The sequence below is a fragment of the Leptopilina heterotoma genome, unplaced genomic scaffold, assembly GCF_015476425.1.
Source record: "Leptopilina heterotoma isolate Lh14 unplaced genomic scaffold, ASM1547642v1 Lhet_166, whole genome shotgun sequence".
NCBI lineage: Eukaryota > Metazoa > Arthropoda > Insecta > Hymenoptera > Figitidae > Leptopilina > Leptopilina heterotoma.
In genome coordinates, this window is record NW_025110882.1 from 520034 (window position 1) to 538153 (window position 18120).

Below are 18120 nucleotides of genomic sequence, written 5' to 3' on the forward strand. Positions count from 1 at the left end.
AAAATTCTTGTCAAAATTTCAATTATTTTCAAAAAATTTCCTCAATTCAATGATTTTTAATATTTACTATTGGGATCAAATTTCCTAGAAGAATTCAATTATTTAAAAAACAATTGGCTTATATTTTTTCGAAAAAACCAAATATTTAATTTTTTTTTATAAAATTCTTGCAACAATTCAATTTTTATAAATAATACAATTTTTTTTACAGAATTTTGATTATTTTTAATATCTACAATTTTACATGAATTTCACAAAAAAATTAAATTATTCTTAAAAATTTTATTAAAATTCTTCAAATGAATTCAATTATTTTAAAAAATTTAATATATTCTATTTATTCGAATTGAATGAAATTCTTCGTAACAATTTAATTATTTTCAAAAAATTTTAATAAAATTTATCACAAGAATAAAAATAAAACTCATCGCAGAATTTCAATTACTTTTGATACATAATTTTAATTGAATTCCTCGAAAAATGTCATTATTCTTAAAAAATTATACAAATTCATTAAAAAAAATTAGATTATTTAAAAACTTCTAGACAAATATTTGAATTCGAATTCAGTTTTAAGAAATATTCAATTTTTCAATAAATTATTTATTTTTGTACTTAAATAATTGAATTCTCGTAGAATTTTTCTAATAATAATTGATTTAATATTGAATTTCAGTTAAAAATTTTTTTATAATTCTGAAACAAAATGATTAAAGTTTAAAATAATTTTATTTAAAAATTTCAACAATAAAAAATTATTGAATTTTAAAAGAATTACAGTTGTAACTTTTAGAAATATATATAAAATTTAATTTAGAAATATATTTAAACTTCAAAAATTTAATATTTAAAATTCAAATTTTTAAATTTACATTGAAATCATTTAAAATAAATTTTTAATTTCTGTGGGAAAATAAATAGGTATTTAAATATTTTTATGTAACAAAAATTATTCTATTTTCGAATGTAATTTAATTTATAGAAATTATGAAAAAAAATCATTAAATTTAATTTTTCGATGGCTACTTTTTTACTACTTTTTTTAGTCTTAAAGTAACTTTTTGTTAATTTTTAAAAATTAATTATCGAGTACAAAGCCTGATTTATAATAAATAAATAAATAAAATAAAAATTTACTATAAGTAATAAATAAATATTATTATGAAAGAAGATTTCGACTGAAGATAAATAATTATGAATTTATTGATATTTATTATACTATTATAAGTTCGTTAACTTTATGCGACAACAGAAGTAAAAAAAATTATCTGCGTGTCTCTTCTCGTTTGTCAAAAGAATAATTTATAACACCTTTCCTATAAAATACAGAAGGAGAAAATTAAATTTTCAGGAAAATATTATGTATGTGAACAGTTTCGATAAAAATAAGTGAAAAGAATTAAAAAGAAAAGAGATGAAAAGAATGTCATAAATTTTAATTCTATTGACAGTTGCATGTCCACTGGTTTGAATAAAGCGGAAATTATTACGTTGCACCATCGTCTATATTTGTAAATGAACTAAACAGAAGAGTTTTTTACTTTTTTTTGAATTTATGTATACAATATTCCTTTATACTTTGTAACATGAATGGCTAGTTTTGCGTCGGCGTTGTCGTTGTCGTATAAAAGTCGATTACGCACTGAATGAAGGAGTAAAAACATCCCGAGAGAGAAGTGTCTCCTTGTAAAATATATTGCCACTTTTTACTTTTGCTTATATTATATTCACAAGTCTCTTTTCCTTTCGTAATATTGTCTTTAATTGCCAGGAGGTTTTTTCACTCCTAGTCTCTTTTTGCAGTTAGAAAATTTTTTTTTTCGTTTTAAATGTTAATTTCAAGCTTGAAAATTCTGGCGAAGATTAAAATTCTAGAAAATTTTTTTTCTCCAGAATTTTTATTCAAATTATGGCTTTTTTACTGTATACAATTTTTTTATTTTATACACAATTTCTCTAAAAGGATATCAAAGACAAAAAACGTAAAATTGTTGCAAACAATTTTACGTTTTTTGCCTTTGATATCCTTTTAGAGAAATTGTGTATAAAATTTTATTGAATTAAAATTAAATTTCTGCTTAACAATTTTTTCACGAGTCAGAAGTCCAAATAAATATAATTTTTCATTTGTAATAATAAAATTTAATATAAATTTTTTTTTCTTTTTAAAATTTTGTCGTGGACAAAAATAAATAGAAAGCAAATTATTTCTTACACGCGTTGAAATTTAAATGACACACTCGCCGCGTCTGGTTTCATTCATTTCTTCGAGACCATTCAATAAATCGATACACTTCGATCTCGTAACTACCTACACTTGATTGACCTATTAGGAATTTAAAACTTGAAATCCGAATGCGGACCTTTCAAGTTGAAAGTAATTTTAAAAATTATTAAATTGCCAATTTGTTAAGTTTTATTAAATTTGATTAAATTTAATTAAATTTTATTAAATTTTATTAAATCGAAATTTTAAATTTAAATTTAATTTTAAAAAAGTTAAATTTTAGAATAATTTTATAGATATATAAATTTTCGGAGTACTTACAATTAATTATAGTACCGAATTTTTTTGAGGTAAATTTACAATTCTTTAGCGACTTGATTTTAACTTACCAGGCCTCTGGCTTTAACAAAATTCTCATGTCGTCCCCATTTTTATCTCGAAATTAAAATTAAAGTACCTGGAAATGTATATGGGGATGACATCACGTAAGTGTGAGGAATTCTAAAATTTCTCGCACTCCAAGGACAAAGAGTTACGTGGTTTGAAAATTAATATCAAATTCGCTTTATTGTCAAGGATTTGTTTCCTTTTTTTCCAATTGCATAACAATGTGTTCCAAAAATAAACAATAAAATGGAATTCGATTGTCAATCAAAATTTCCCTATACTAATTCAAATCCAAACATAAATTATTTAACAATTAATTACTAAATAACGAAAAAAAATTTATTTTCACAAAAAGCAAACATAAAAAATAAAATATGTTCTAATTGAAAATAAAGAGAAATTTAAATTTATTTAATTGAAATTTAAAGGAAACAAAAATGAGAAAAGAAGAAATTAATTGAAAATAAAGAGAAAAGTTTAGATTTAAATTTATTTCATTGAAATTAAAAGAAAGAAAAAATTAATTGAAATTTGAAAATAAAGAGAAAAGTTTAAATTTCGATTTCTTTAATTGAAATTAAAAAAAAAAATGAAGAGGAGAAAAAAATAAAAAGAAGAAAAAATAAAGAGGTGAAAAAAAATAAAAAGGAGAAAAAATAAAGAGGTGAAAAAAAGTAAAAAGGAGAAAAAAATAAAGAGGAGAAAAGAAATAAACAAGAGAGAAAGGAATAAAATAAAAATATCAACAAATAATAGAAATATTATTATTAGACAAAAAATGACAATGGAATTCTTTTTATTCATTAAATAGATGATTTCTTTTTCTGAAGAATCCCTTTTTTAATTTCGATTTTCGAGAAATGAGTTTGGAGCATTTTGATTGGTTTAGAAAAAATACTGCGTGCTCTTAGATTCCCGACTGTCTGCCAGAATTAAACTATACCTTTTAAGATTGGATGACGTGGCGGTAAAAAACTATTCCAGCATCCCTACAATTAATCTCAGTCTGAACCAAGAAATTCTCACGGTCGAGACAATTCGTTTTGTAATTTTTCTGCAAAAAAAAAAAAAATAATGATAATCATGCAATTTCAATTTTTGTCAATTATTCCTGTTTCTATTTTCGTCTTTTAAAAGTCTCACCTGTATTTAGACTTTTTTTATTTAATCAACTTTTTGCGACTGTGAAAGAAAACTAAGAAATTTTCATTTTATTATTTTCATTTAAATGTATTATTATTTTATTTAATTTTATTATTACTATTTTTTTTACTTTTATTAAATTTTCTTTATTTCTCTTTTATTATTGTTACTTAATTTTTTTATTTTATTTTATTTTTTTTATTTTTCCGCTTTTTTTTAATGTGGTAAAAGAGAGTGTCAATGGAAAAAAAATGAGTTTGAGTGCAATCTGAAGTTATTCGAATTAAATAGATTCTGTCTGCAGGAAATGCAATCGTGGGCAAAGTATAATCGTCTCCTGAGTTACAATTGGCGAGACGATTTAATGCTTAAAATTGCCCACGCATTCAATTGTCCTTAAAACACTATAGACTTTAAAACTAATGCAAATTATTTCCTACTGTCACATTCTTCGAGAATTAATTTATTTTCCAGTAGCGCCGCACAATTTTGCAACTTCCTTTTTATGATTAATATTCAGTTCTCATTAATAATCATTCAATTTAGTTTAATTTCAGTAAAAATAATTCATTTATTTTATTTATTTATAATTTTTTGTTTCTTAATTATTTTAATAATTTTTCTTTTTAAATATTTTCAAAGAATTTGATCAAAAAATTTGTTAATAATAGAATTCCTTTGAAGAATTTTATTATTTTAGGAAAATAATTGAATTCTCGCTAAGAATTTTATTATATTTATATGAATGAAAATAATTGAATTCTCGTGAAGAATATTGTTAAAATTTTTGAAAATTCTAATAAAATTCTTTTTGAATAATTTATTCTTTGAATTTTTTTTTTTAATAATTGAGTTTCTTTAATAATTTTAATTAAAAATTTTGAAAATAATTGAATTTTATGAACAATTTCTTTCAAGTTTTTAAAATTATTCAAAAATTCATATTTTTGTTAAATAATCTTTAACGTCCGAAATCTTTTAAAAAATACGGCAAATAAAACGAAAACATTCGGACAATGAATAAAAATATTTATTTAAAAAATTACAATTAGTAATTAAATTATTTAAATTTAGTAATTAATTTATTGTTTTTGTTTGCTTTTATTATTATTACTATTTTATTATTATTATTTTTTTTATTATAATTATTTGTTGTTATTATGCATTGTTTATTATAACACCTATTGAATTTCGATTGCACTTGTCCGCCTCAAGTTACACTTGGGGTAATTTTTTTGACTTCTGTTTGAAAATAGGACAAAAGCATCGGTTTACGTAATAGGATACTTTTTTCGAAGATCCTTTTTCTATACACACACATAAGTACTATTATGCTAAGGAAAATAATTTAGATGCTTTTCTAGATGAAGGTCAAATTCTTTTGACAAAAAAAAAAGTGAAGACACAAATTTGAATGACAAACATGCGGGAAATTTTTATCACATGATTTTATTTCTTTTTACATTTAAAATTTTCTCAGAGCGCGATTTTATATGCTATATAGAAGGAAAAAAAAGAATAATAAAGAAATATTAATTCTGTGAATGAAATGTTACAATTTGACAGAAGAGAGTTTTTTCATACTTTTATTTTATTTTATTTTATAAAAGAGAAACCTCTTATTATATGAAATCTTATGCCATAAATATCTTTTGCCATCGGCTTTATGCAGTTTGCAAAAAGAAACCATCTGCTTGTCACAGAAAAAACTTGATCTGTGTTACAAATAATAATATTCAATTTATGAAAACGAATTAGAAAACGAAAAAAAGAAAAAAAAATTTATTTTTTTTATTAAAAATGAAATAATTTTTGTGTTTAATTTAAAATATTAATTCTCGAAAAAGTGCTCTAGTATTGGTAAATTTTGTGAGAAAGAACTGCGTTCTTTTTATATTGAATCGGTTGTCTCGGAGACGCGATCATTCCTTTCATAATACGACAAAAAGTAAAAAATATGTCCGGATTCGTTTAATTGCCGATGTTTGGCGTGGGCAAATGTCTTTGAAACGTGGCCCTGTATAGATTCCCGATCCGCCCACCCGCATATTCGCTGTGACGTTTAAAAATCCACGCATTATGCGTCCTACAATTAAATTTTACTCCCTATTTTATCGTATCACTTTGACTTTACACTGCAGACAAATTAATCCTCATGTACGCTTTCGAACTGGGAATATTTTTTTTTATTCATTATAATTTATAATTCAATCAGGGAAAAGTCAAGGATTTTTATTAAAAGTACTGGAAAGAATTAAATTTTTTAAAACTCGAAAGAAAATTCTTAATTTTTGTGTCTTTTTTGTTTGCTTCATAAATTATAGGAAATTACCACGAATTCTAATACAAAACTTTCAAATTTTTCTCTTTCTGACAATAATTTTAATTTTTAACGAATTTAATAAATTAGAAATTAAAAAGAAATTTAATTAGAAATTTTTAAATTTCAAATTAAAATTTCTAAACTTTAATTAAAGAAATTAAATTTCTTTAAATTTTTTAAAGAATCGTAAAAAGTTAAGATTTTTGAAAAATTTTAATAATTCAAATTCTGAAATTAGTTACATTTTTTTCTATTTAATTTATTATTAAAAATAATTAAATTATAGAAGAATTTTAGTTAAAAAGACTAAAAAAATTGAATTTTGGGATAAGTTATAAATAATTCAATTATTTTTAAAAGTAATAAAAATTCTTCGTAGAAATTCAATTATGTTCAATAATTTCAAAAAATTAGCGTCCAAATTTCAATTATTTTTATAAATAATAAAATTCTTCTTCAAAATTCAATTATTTTCAAAATTTTAATAAACCTATTTAAGCAAATTGAATTTTCAATAATTAATAAAATTCTTCGCACAGAAATTTAATTATTTTAATAAATTTTAATAAAATTTTTGCAAAAAATTTTATTATTATGAAAAATTTCAATAAAATTTTTTATAAGATAAAAATTTAATTAAATAGGTACTAATGAAAAAATTTAATTCTTTTCCTAAATAATAAAATATAATATAATAAAACAATTCTTCAAAATTCAATTATTTTCAAAAATTTTAATAAAATTCTTCGAAATTCAATTATTTTCAAAAATTTTAATGAAATCCTTCAAAATTCAATTATTTTCAAAAATTTTAACAAAATTCTTCAAAATTCAATTATTTTCAAAAATTTTAATAAAATTCTTCGAAATTCAATTATTTTCAAAAGTTTTTATTGAAATTCTTGGCAAAATTTCCAAATTTTTTATAACTTTCTTCACAATAATTCAATTGTTTTCATAAATAATAAAAATTGTAACCGGCATTCAATTATTTTCATAAAAAATGAAATTTTTTACAGGGATTCAATTATTTTCAAAAATTTTTATAAAAATTCTTGGCAAAATTTCCAAATTTTTCATAAATTTCTTCGTAATAATTCAATTATTTTCATAAATAATAAAGATTTTTACCGGGATTCAATTATTTTCAAAAATTTTAATAAAATTCTTCAAAATTCAATTATTTTCAAAAATTTTAATAAAATTCTTCGAAATTCAATTATTTTCAAAAATTTTTATTGAAATTCTTGGCAAAATTTCCAAATTTTTCATAAATTTCTTCGCAATAATTCAATTATTTTCATAAATAATAAAAATTTTTACCGGGATTCAATTATTTTCATAAAAAATGAAATTTTTTAAAGGAATTCAATTATTTAAAAAAAATTTTATTAAAATTCTTGGCAAAATTTCCAAATTTTTCATAAATTTCTTCAATTATTTTCATAAATAATAGAAATTTTTACCGGGATTCAATTATTTTTATAAAAAATGAAATTTTTTACAGGGATTCAATTATTTTCTTAAATAATAATATTTTTTACAGTAATTCAATTATTTTTATCAATAATAAAACTCATCGCAAAGTTTTAATTATTTTTTATAGGTACTATTTTAATCGAATTCTTTGAAAAATGTAATTATTCTTCAAAACTGTATCAAAATTGGTCAAAAGGAATTCAATTCTTCAATAAATTATTAATTTTTATATTTAAATAATTGAATTTTTGTAGAATTTTCTAGTAAAAAATTGATTTAAAAATTAATTTCAGTAAAAATGTTAGATAATAATTGAATATTAAAAGCATTATTGCGTGAATTTTTAGAAATAATTGAATTTTGAAAAAGTTTAATTGGATTTTTGGAAATTATTTGAAGGTCGTATCTTCTAAGATTAAAGAATTTCCGAATAATCGATGAAATTTCGTAAATTTGAATTGTAAACAAATAGATTTGAAAATTTTCAAAGAACTTTTTTAAAAATTATTAAAAATAATTGATTTAGAGAAGAATTTTAGTTGAAATTTCTAGAAAATAATAATTGTATTGAAATGGTGAAAATAATTGTTGAAATCAGGAAAAAGTCAGTTTACTCTTTCTTCGATGAAGAGCTTGAAACTGCTTGAAAAAACGTAATTATAAATAAAAATATAAAATAATTAACAATTTTCTAAAATCGTTTATTCATAGCAAAAAAAATGTTGTTAATTTTTTAATAATATATGATTTGGTCCTGCTTTAAAACGTGTTCGCAAATACGATGAGTATTTTTTATGTATATATATATTCAAGAGCAACATAGCATCTTGCAGCATGTGTAAAATGAATGACTTACATCCTCTCTTGGTGCCCACTTTTTTTCCATCATACACACATTTTAGCCTCTCACTCCGCATTTAGTCGCATGCAGACATTTTTATGTACATTTACATGTGCGTGAGTGAATATGTAACATGTAAAAGTTACTCTTTTGTATTTTGTCTCTCACGTCCGGTGAGAGGATGAGCAGAAGGTACATCACTCCTTCTGATCCCTCATCTGCTTCTTCCTTTGCCCTCTCCCGCAAATAAAGTCGATTTCGTATATCTTCGCAATTTAATAGTGAAAAAAACCCAAATATTTTCAAGCCACAAATAAGAAATATTTCTTCATTTAAATAAGTACCCGGAGAGAGTAAAAGTGGAACAAGTGGTTTTTTTTTTTTTTTTTTTTTTTTTTTTGCTTCATGAAATTTGTAGAAAGCTTAATAAATGCACTAACATTCCATAATCCATCACTAACATTCCAGTTCCATTTGTTTATCGTTTCTCCTTTTATTCGGTATTTACCGAAATTATCCTAAAAACAGTTCCAAGATTACTATTTTTATTGTCTTTATTTCTCAATTCTCTTAAAGTATGGAATTTTGTTTCCTTCATTCCCAAGGAAAATTTATTGCTATGAAATAAAGAAAGTTTCTTTTTTCTTTTAAATTACTCTCGAGTTATCTTTTCGTATGAAAAATAACGAACATTTCGGTGCATTGAAACATGCAGACTTCTCTCTCTCGTGAAGTTCAAATTAATTATGCACTTATTAATTTAATGCTCAATTTTGAATACTGACGATTTTTTAATTGATAATTTCCGTATATATGATAATTAATTTGGAATGTCGTCAAATTTGTAGTTTCAATTTCCAACCAGTTTTATATTATATCTTTTGCCAAGATAATAATTTATTAGAGTGAAGAGATTCTCCACTGATATAATATATAGGAAGACTAATGATTTTATCAAATTTATATATTCATAGAAGATAATTTATTCCCGCGGGAATGTGGGGGAAAAAAATGCTTCATTCAATTACTGCGTGTATGATGAAAATGATGTTTTCTATCATCTTTTCTTTTTCAATTTAATTTTCAATTTATTTTTTATTTTTTTACAAATAGTTTTTTTATAAACAGTAATGCAGAATTTGTAATTATGGGGAAATTGAAAATTAAATTATTACACGAAAGTCATCTTGTTGTCTCGACCCTATGATGTTAGGGTCGAAAACAATCTTTTTCGCGAAACGAAATAATTTGTAAAAAGTGATCTAATCATTATTTTATGAATTAAAAATAAGAAAATTAGTGGTAGTTTAGTCCCTAAAAACCCCGAGGAACAGTATTCGATCGAAATTCAGGGACCTAAAAGTAAAAAAAGGTAAAAAGTGTCGAGAATGTAAATATCGAATTAAGGAAATGAATACTTAGTCTATAATTTTGATTTGAACAAATCTTAATCCCATTATAGCAATTACGGCTAATATTCGAATTTTGAAATCTATCATTATCTGTAAAGAAGGTCATGACGATTATAGTCGCAGAGTGTGTTAATTATAAAATGAAATACCCTTTTTACAAAAGTACTTATTAGTCAATTAATGCACACTTTTCGATACTTATATAATTAATTTTTTTCTTGCAACGAAAATCCCTGATTTAATGTCATTTAGATTCTTCATCTTCTGTATCGAATCATAAAATTTCAAATTGAAAAAAAAAGAATTAAATTATTTCTCCTCCTCGTTTAAATATATTTCGATTTCTCTAATATGTTAATTGGATAATATAGAAAAGAAAAATTAATAACTTTTATTTCAATATTCCCTCTTAATTGGAAAGAGAAAAGTTTAATGATTTTAGAAATTGAGGGAAATTTACATTTCAATGAATTTCATAATTGCGTAAAGTATATAGACAAAAATGAAAAATTTATTATCGTGTTATTTTCACGTAATAAGTATGTATGTGTAGGGCTTTAATTTTACAATTTAGTTTTATATTGAAAAATATGATGATGTTATTATAGATTAGTATACCTTTGGATAATAGGATAATAATGTAAAATAAGAAATAATTTGTTTATGGTAAATATAATGGAGGAAAATATAATGTAATTTAATAAAATCGGTATGTTCCGTTAAACATCGCACAACTCTCATAGGTCGTAAAAGCGGGAATAATAAAAAGCTTTTAGCATTCGCTCGAGTAGTTTTAGTGCCTTAAAAAGTGACGCATATGTATGAGACTTGTGCATTTGGAAACATATTCTCATTGTCAGTTTCCTTTTGAAAAACATGGTATAGTTATGTGGGTACAAGAACAGGTGGAAGAGCTTCGGTTAGTTTCCTGCCTGCCTACCTGTTCGTCTGCCTACAAATTTAATGCCTACGAGAAAAAACTTGATAATCTTCGAGAATATTTGATAATACAATTATTGAGTGCCCATTGCGGCTTTGATGTAGGAAGAATCTGTTGCTTCATCGTAGCTTTTATTCGTGTTAATGAAAAACGGATGTGGTGTTGCGAACATCGATATTATGCTGCACTAAAAACCATCGTTTCTATGCCACTCTAAAAATTTTCTGTTTTAAAAATGCTTCCCTATTCCGTAGTTTGATTACAATTTGGAGCCTAATTTTCTGAAGTAGCGTCTCGATACTGTCAACAAAGTTTCTTTCTGCGAAATTAAAAAGAATCTCTATTTTTTTCGTTTCGCGTAAAGAAACCATCTTGGCGAAGATTCAGTCCAAACACAAAGTTTCAGAGCAGTACAATTAGTGCCATTTTAATCCCATTTTTCACCTGAAGTTGGTACTTCATCAGGGACCTTTTATACCATTCTAAATAACGAGACGCGTTTCGAACAAATTGAGATATTTTCTAAAGATTGAAAGAGGATGCAAATTCGATATTTAGTTGCAGTACAAGTAAACATTAGATTGCAATTTTGCAATTTCACGGCACGTATTTAATTTTTTCTTGTTCGGGAAGGATATTCTCTCTCTACTCTCTCGGAACATATATAAGTGCACAGGCATACGTGTCATATTAAGAAGTCACGTTCCCTCCAGCACCATTTCTTTTTTGGACGTTTGACTTGTCACGACTCGATAAGAGAGAAGTTTGCGCTTATAAGCTTAGTCGCACAGGTATATCATGTCTTATGCGCGCGTTTATGTCGGGAACTTGAGACGCATACAACACAAATGTACAAATCGCGTTTGCAAATGTTATACATTGAAATACACTCTCCTGCTTTAATCAAGGAACAGCGAATTCTTATAAGCGTTAAAGCACTATCAAGCTTGGCATTCAATTGTTTTCGTATCTCAAAAACAGTGATGGATTATTGTACTTAGCACCATTTGGCTAATTAATGATGTGTTGCGTTATCATATTTTTGATAGCAGTTGTGCTATTTAGGTGTGAACCTACATTTTATTCCGGGCCCTGTTGTTTCTGTTCTTTTTAGAGAAAAAGGAATTGTTTCGTTTACTATCGGATTGGTAATATAGAACAAATTCCTGTTCCTGAACTGTTGGTTCGTGTTCGAAATCTATTCGTTTTATACTATTTTTATTACTTTCTAAAACAAAGAAATCTGCATCTGTATATTCATGCTACTAATTTAGAAATTGGGGCAAAAAAAAAAATTTTTCCCCCAAGTTGAAGTGCTAAAACTGAAGCTAATTTGATTTCTTTTAATCAGCGAAGAGAAAATAGGTGTTAAATTTTGCCAGGTGGAAGAGCGTTGAGCTGACAAGCGGAGCAGGTAAAACAGACGTGGTGAAGCTACTTTAACCTGTTGGTTGAGACAAGATCCGGTAACCTGAGGGCCTGGGCTCGAAACAAGAATGGAAAGGGAAAACAGGAAAGGCTCCGCCAAGTGAATCGAGTAATGTCCTCGACTCAGAATACTCCACACTCTCGCAGGCTTCAATAATTATTGAAGCATACACCTGCTTAATTCCACATTTCTCAAGTGTCCATAATATGAATGATTATTTATTTATCGATCAATTTAATTATTGACCTAGAACACTCGTTTATTCATCGAATGATCAAACGATCATTACGATCGTTTACCATCGATCGTTTACCGATCTATATGGACGAACATATATTTATCAATCTATAAGAACTATTTATTTATCGATCTTTGTCGACTAATACACTTGTTTATAATGATCGTGTTGGAGCTTTTTCGCAAGCAATATTGCGCGATTGTGATTCTTATAAAAGAATATCAGAGAAATGATTCTACACATTGAATAAAGTAGATAATTTATTTATGCAATCTTTCGAATGCAACTCTGTAATTCACGTATATGTGTGTATATAGTTAATATTTATACGTAAAGAGATACCCATGAAGTTACTCTGGTAGCACATTTAATACATATTCTACTCACTCTTGCGTGCTCTTGCGTATAAAAAGTAAAATGTGAAAACCTGTATTTGCAATAAGATAGAAAAGAAGTAAATCATCAGATTGTTGACCTTACCGCACCACGTGCGTGGGAGCCTCTTTTATAATTTTAAAGACAGTTCACATCTTTTCCTTTGGAGTTTAATAGACACGAGTTAGTTAGATTTTTGCAGACACCTCTGATTTCACTTATATTCCAATTCATTTCGTTTGCTATTGGATAATCGCTTTCACGCTTTACCAATACCTATAATTGAAAACATCTCCCGCTTTAGAATATAGAATTTCCTACTGATTCGAAATTTTTAGTTTCATGAATTTTTGAAGTAAAGATTTTCTTGAGGATATTAAATTGTGTTTTGAAGGTTGCAGAAAGTTTCCGTGGGGGATCGTAAGATATTTTTCAATTAATGGTTTCGAATTCGGTACGGGGTGAATGTCGAGACAAAGGTGTCTGAATGTAAAATCTAATTCTAAAGCATCGGACAAATTTCACTAATGCTGTGCAGAGATCCCATTCTTAATTTTTTTTAGCCATCGGGTTTCGTCTACTTGGCACACATTGGGTCTGATTCCGCTACGGTATTTCAAGTGAAGACGCCAAAAAAAGAGTTGAACTGAGCTAAAATTATCTTCTTATATAGTAGACTCCTTTCTTTTATTTCATGTCGTGAGAATTTTAATGTTTCCTCTTTTCGTTTTTACGCGCCATCTATTTTTTATTACAATAATTCCATAATTTCAGCAAAATATACTTTCTGTGGAGTCGTTTCCTGTTTGAATCCAAATTGCTCTCCTTATAACATAAGTTTTTTTTTCAAGGAAACAATTCTTCAAATGAAAGAGTATAGTCTTAAAGTCCCTTTTTGACAAATTGTTTTTAGTTTTAGTTTTTGAATTATTGTTAGAAACGAATTATTTTGCTTTGTTATTACAAACTATGGAAGATGTTTGAATCATAGAAGTGCAGTACTTGATCAGATAGTATGGCACAATATTTCATAATTCGAAAATTATTATCAGTATATCAATGGTGATAATGTCGCTTCGATAATATTTGTTCGAATATCTTCTTAAGAGTATACGTACAACCGTTTTTGTTAGCTAAAAATCTTTATGTTGCAGCGAACAGCAATGTATAAGATTTACGATCTTGTATATTGCATTGAAGCAGGTCCTTAAGATGTTTCTCTCCTTTGTAATTTATAAAGTTTATAAAGCTTAAGACCTCTCTTTAAAATCTAATCCTGAAATAAAAAAAAGAGGAGAAAAGACCTTAAATTCCTGGTGAAAACCATCAAGAAGCTGAACCCCCTCGACTTATTTGGAGGGTTTTGAATGTTGAGGATTCTTCTCGACAGTCATGTACTCATTCTTTAGACTCGAAGGAAGAAACCTGCGTGACTACACGACTGAGACTCGACGTTTCAGCACGTCCCATGAGAACTCGAGACGGTCAGTCAGTTGGTCTGCGAACCAATCGGGTAACGTTTGAGAGCCTCCGTCCCAACTCTTCTCCTCGACTCCGATTCTTGGGGCCCTGAATCAGTGCGACTCGTTCACTACCACGATGCACATCGATTTTACGTCGTTCCCTCTCACATTTCTCGGCCTTATTACTTAAAGCACTTCTCCGCTTTCGTTATGTGATCCACTTGTATTATATTTAATTCGAAAATCGGAATCGAATTATCAATTGATTGAAAAGGAAAATTTTATTTTTAGTGAAACTAAAAAATTCAAAATACGGTACAATCATTCTCACCTGTCGTGATGCAAAAGAGGATTCTAATTACTCTTTAAGTGTTGTTCTCCAAAGGTTAAAAAATCAAAAAGATTTCAGTTTTTTGTGAATTGTGATAAAGAATGTTAAATGATATACAAAAGTGATTGAGAGGGATATAATTTTATTTTAAAGTGGATTTTCAAAATTTATAAACGCCATGGCGCCTCCGGATGATCGGTACAGGTCGCCTCGTCCAGGACTCAGCCTCTCGTTTCTCGGTGAGTCTTTTGCGGCCGCAAAAAAATACTTTTCTCACCATATATTCAGTGTAAACCACCATCGCAGAAATTGCCAGACGCGAAAGCCTGGCGTCCAGCGAGACGTAAAATAAAAGCCTTTATTATAATCGTCAGGGTCGGGGGTCCGGATCCCAAGTTACTCTCGCATCCTCACAGGAAGCAAAGGAATGCGAGGTTTTGAGTTTGTAGTCAGTAGTGGCAAATTACATCCATATAAAAGACTAATTTGCCTGGTAGCTATGTAGAGAAGGGATCAGAAAAAATATAAATTATACTTGTTCGACAAATTACGACTGCATCAGATAAGAGCCGATAAGAGATCCAATTACAGACGAAATATAATCCTCCTTTTTAAAAAAAAGAAAATTATTATATCCGACAAAACCACAACATGCATCATAAATTAGTTTTTATTTAAATTTCTAATCGGAGTTTCAACTGACAATTTTTTTTTTAGATTAAAACAATATGGTATAATTGTAATTATATAACAATATTTATAATTATCTCTCTTTCTTTCTTTCATTCTTTCTTTCTTTTTTTCTTTTAGTTAAGTAGCCTTTGGTTCTAGGTATTGTAATTATTTTTCTTTCTCTCGATTAAATAGCCTCTGGTCCTAGGTATTAGAAGTATAAAAATATTTATAATTAGATGTTTAAATTTTAATATGACAATTAATGTGACAAGAAAGATGATTAGAAAAATCCGTTATGCAATAATTCTTGCAATAATAATTGATGCTTGTTACAATCTATTGGAGCTACAAAAGATGGGGAATAAAAATTGATTTATTATTATTGACGGTAGTAAAGATTGTGTGTAGCTTCAATTAATGGTCGTCATTGTTGGTAGCAGCTTTAATAAAGGTTATTGTAGTTTTACATAATGCAGGCTTTTGCCCTCATCTACTATAAAACCTCTACTATTTTTACTACTTTTTTTACGATTTGCTACTATTTTGATTTTTGATTCTTTTTTTTACATTTGTGACACTAAAAACAATTTTTTTTCGAAATTTAAGAATTTGCACTACTTTAAATTCGATATTTGCAATAAAAAAATGATTATCAAAAATAAAATTCGTAAAAGCAATTCATAAAAATTTATTAAAATTCTTTCAAACGATGCAATTATTTTCATAAATGTTTCGAAATTCAATTCTTTAAAAAAATATTTTTATAAAATTCTTTGCAAAAATTCAATTATTTTTATAAATAAGAAAAATTCTTCTCAGGAATTCAGTTATTTTTTAAAATTTTCATAAAATTCGTTGCAAGAATTCAATTACTTTTATAAATAATAACATTTTTATATGAATTCAATTCAAAAAATGTAATTACTTATTTAAAAAAAAAATTTTTTAATTCTTCAAAAGAATTGAATTATTTAAAAATATTTTGATATACTTTATTTATTATAGAATTTAATGAAATTCCTTTGTAAAAATTCAATTATTTTTAAAACATTTTTGTAAAATTCGTCACAAGAATTCAATTATTTTCAAAAATAATAAAATTTTCTAATGAATTCAATTATTTAAAACACAATTTTTATAAAATCTAAAAAAGAATTAATTATTTAAAAAAGTTTTAATAAAATTCGTTACAAAAATTTCAATTACTTTAAAAATGTTTTAATAAAATTCGTTACAAGAATTCAATTACTTTTATAAGTTAAAAATTCTTCGGAAAAATTCAATTATTTTAAATGCAATTTGATAAATATTTCTTGTCGGAATTGAATTATTTTTTTAATTTTCTTCGAAACAATTGAATTTGCATTTAATTTAATTCAATACAAATGTATTTGTTTATTTTTTCACTATTATTATCTATTATTTTCATGAATAATAAAATTTTTACAAGATTTCAATAAATTAATTTAATTTAATTTCAATTATTTTATGTAGATTCTTCGAAAAATACAATTATGTTTGAAAATTTTTTTAATTCTTTTAAAGAATTCAATTATTTTTAAAAAAATGTTGATAAAGTTCGTTATAAGAATTGAATTTTAAGAAATATTCAATTATTCAATAAATTATTTAATTTTGCATTTATAAATAATTGAATTCTTGTAGAACTTTTTAATAAAAATTGATTTAAAATTGAATTTTAGTTCAAATTTTAAATAATTGAATTTTTAAAGCATAGTAGCGTGAATTTTTAGAAATAATTAAATTTCAAAAGATTTTTCGAATTGAAATCTTTGAAAATTTAAATTTTTGTATAATTGTAATAAAATTAAAATTTTTATTTTGAAATAAATTGATTAAAGTTTAATTTTTGTGTGGAAATTATTCGTAAAATAATTGAATTTCAAAAAAAATTTGGAATTGTAATATTTGAAAATTTTAATTTTGTTTATATTGTAATAAAATTAAAATTTTTTATTTTGAAACAAAATGATTAAAGTTTAATTCCTGTGAAAAAATAAATAGGTATTTAAATATTATACAGTTTTTCTAAGGAAATGATTTTAAAGTTTTGAACGTTCAAATAAACGAAATTTATTTATTTCTTCTTCAAATTAAATTTTTAATACAAAATTTTGTGTCACTATTAAACAAATTAATTATAAAGTTTTTAAATGTAAAATTTAAGTTTTTAACATTAATTGTAATCAATAAACTATGAAAATATTTTTAACAAAAAAATATTTCGTTCATTTGAACGTTCAAAACTTTTTGTTCCTCTAAGGAAATCAAATTGAGACAAAAAACGAATAAAAAATGTTGCGAAGTAACGTTTTGATTCGTTTTTTTGTCTCAATTTGATTTCCTTAGAAAAACTATTTATTTAAAAATGAATATTCTGTTTTTAAATGTAATTTAATTTAGAAATTATAAAAAAAAATTGAGTCGACAAATTAAAATTCTATAGAACTTTTCCTTATGATGCAAATAAATAATTTAGTACCAGTTTAGTAGTTTTATATCCAATGGTTTATAGTTTTTTTTCCGTTTCTCCCCTCCTTCGTGGTAAAATTTATAGAAGAATTCAAAGTTTGTGATGAATAAATAATTCAAAATTGAAATGTTTATTCTCATATATCAGAGAAAGTGGCAAATAAATCTAGCATATATAACATAGTATGTATTATTTTGTCTATGGAGAGAAAAACGAGTCACGTTTCGAGAATATTGAATTTTGTAATAAGGTGCTTTTACGCGGAACAATATATATTATGTAGTGTAAATATAATAACAAAAAAATAACAAAAGTATTTTTTTTTTTTTTCAAAAAAACTAGGTAAATTTATGCTAATCTGCC

The 18120-nt window shown here is 25.2% G+C and overlaps 1 protein-coding gene across 5 annotated transcripts in view; it reads left to right on the top strand.

Moving 5' to 3' along the window:
- Positions 1–18120, top strand: part of LOC122499278 (protein TANC2) — a 56839-nt gene that overhangs the window by 13165 nt on the left and 25554 nt on the right. Inside the window, exon 1 of one of the 5 annotated variants that reach the window (XM_043607543.1) lies at positions 14283–14827. The exons of the other annotated variants lie outside the window; for them this stretch is intronic. Within the exon in view, the coding sequence (XP_043463478.1) occupies positions 14767–14827 (61 nt within the window). The 5' untranslated portion in view covers positions 14283–14766. Of the gene's footprint in view, positions 1–14282; positions 14828–18120 lie in introns of those variants that run through there. 5 annotated transcript variants of the gene reach the window in all.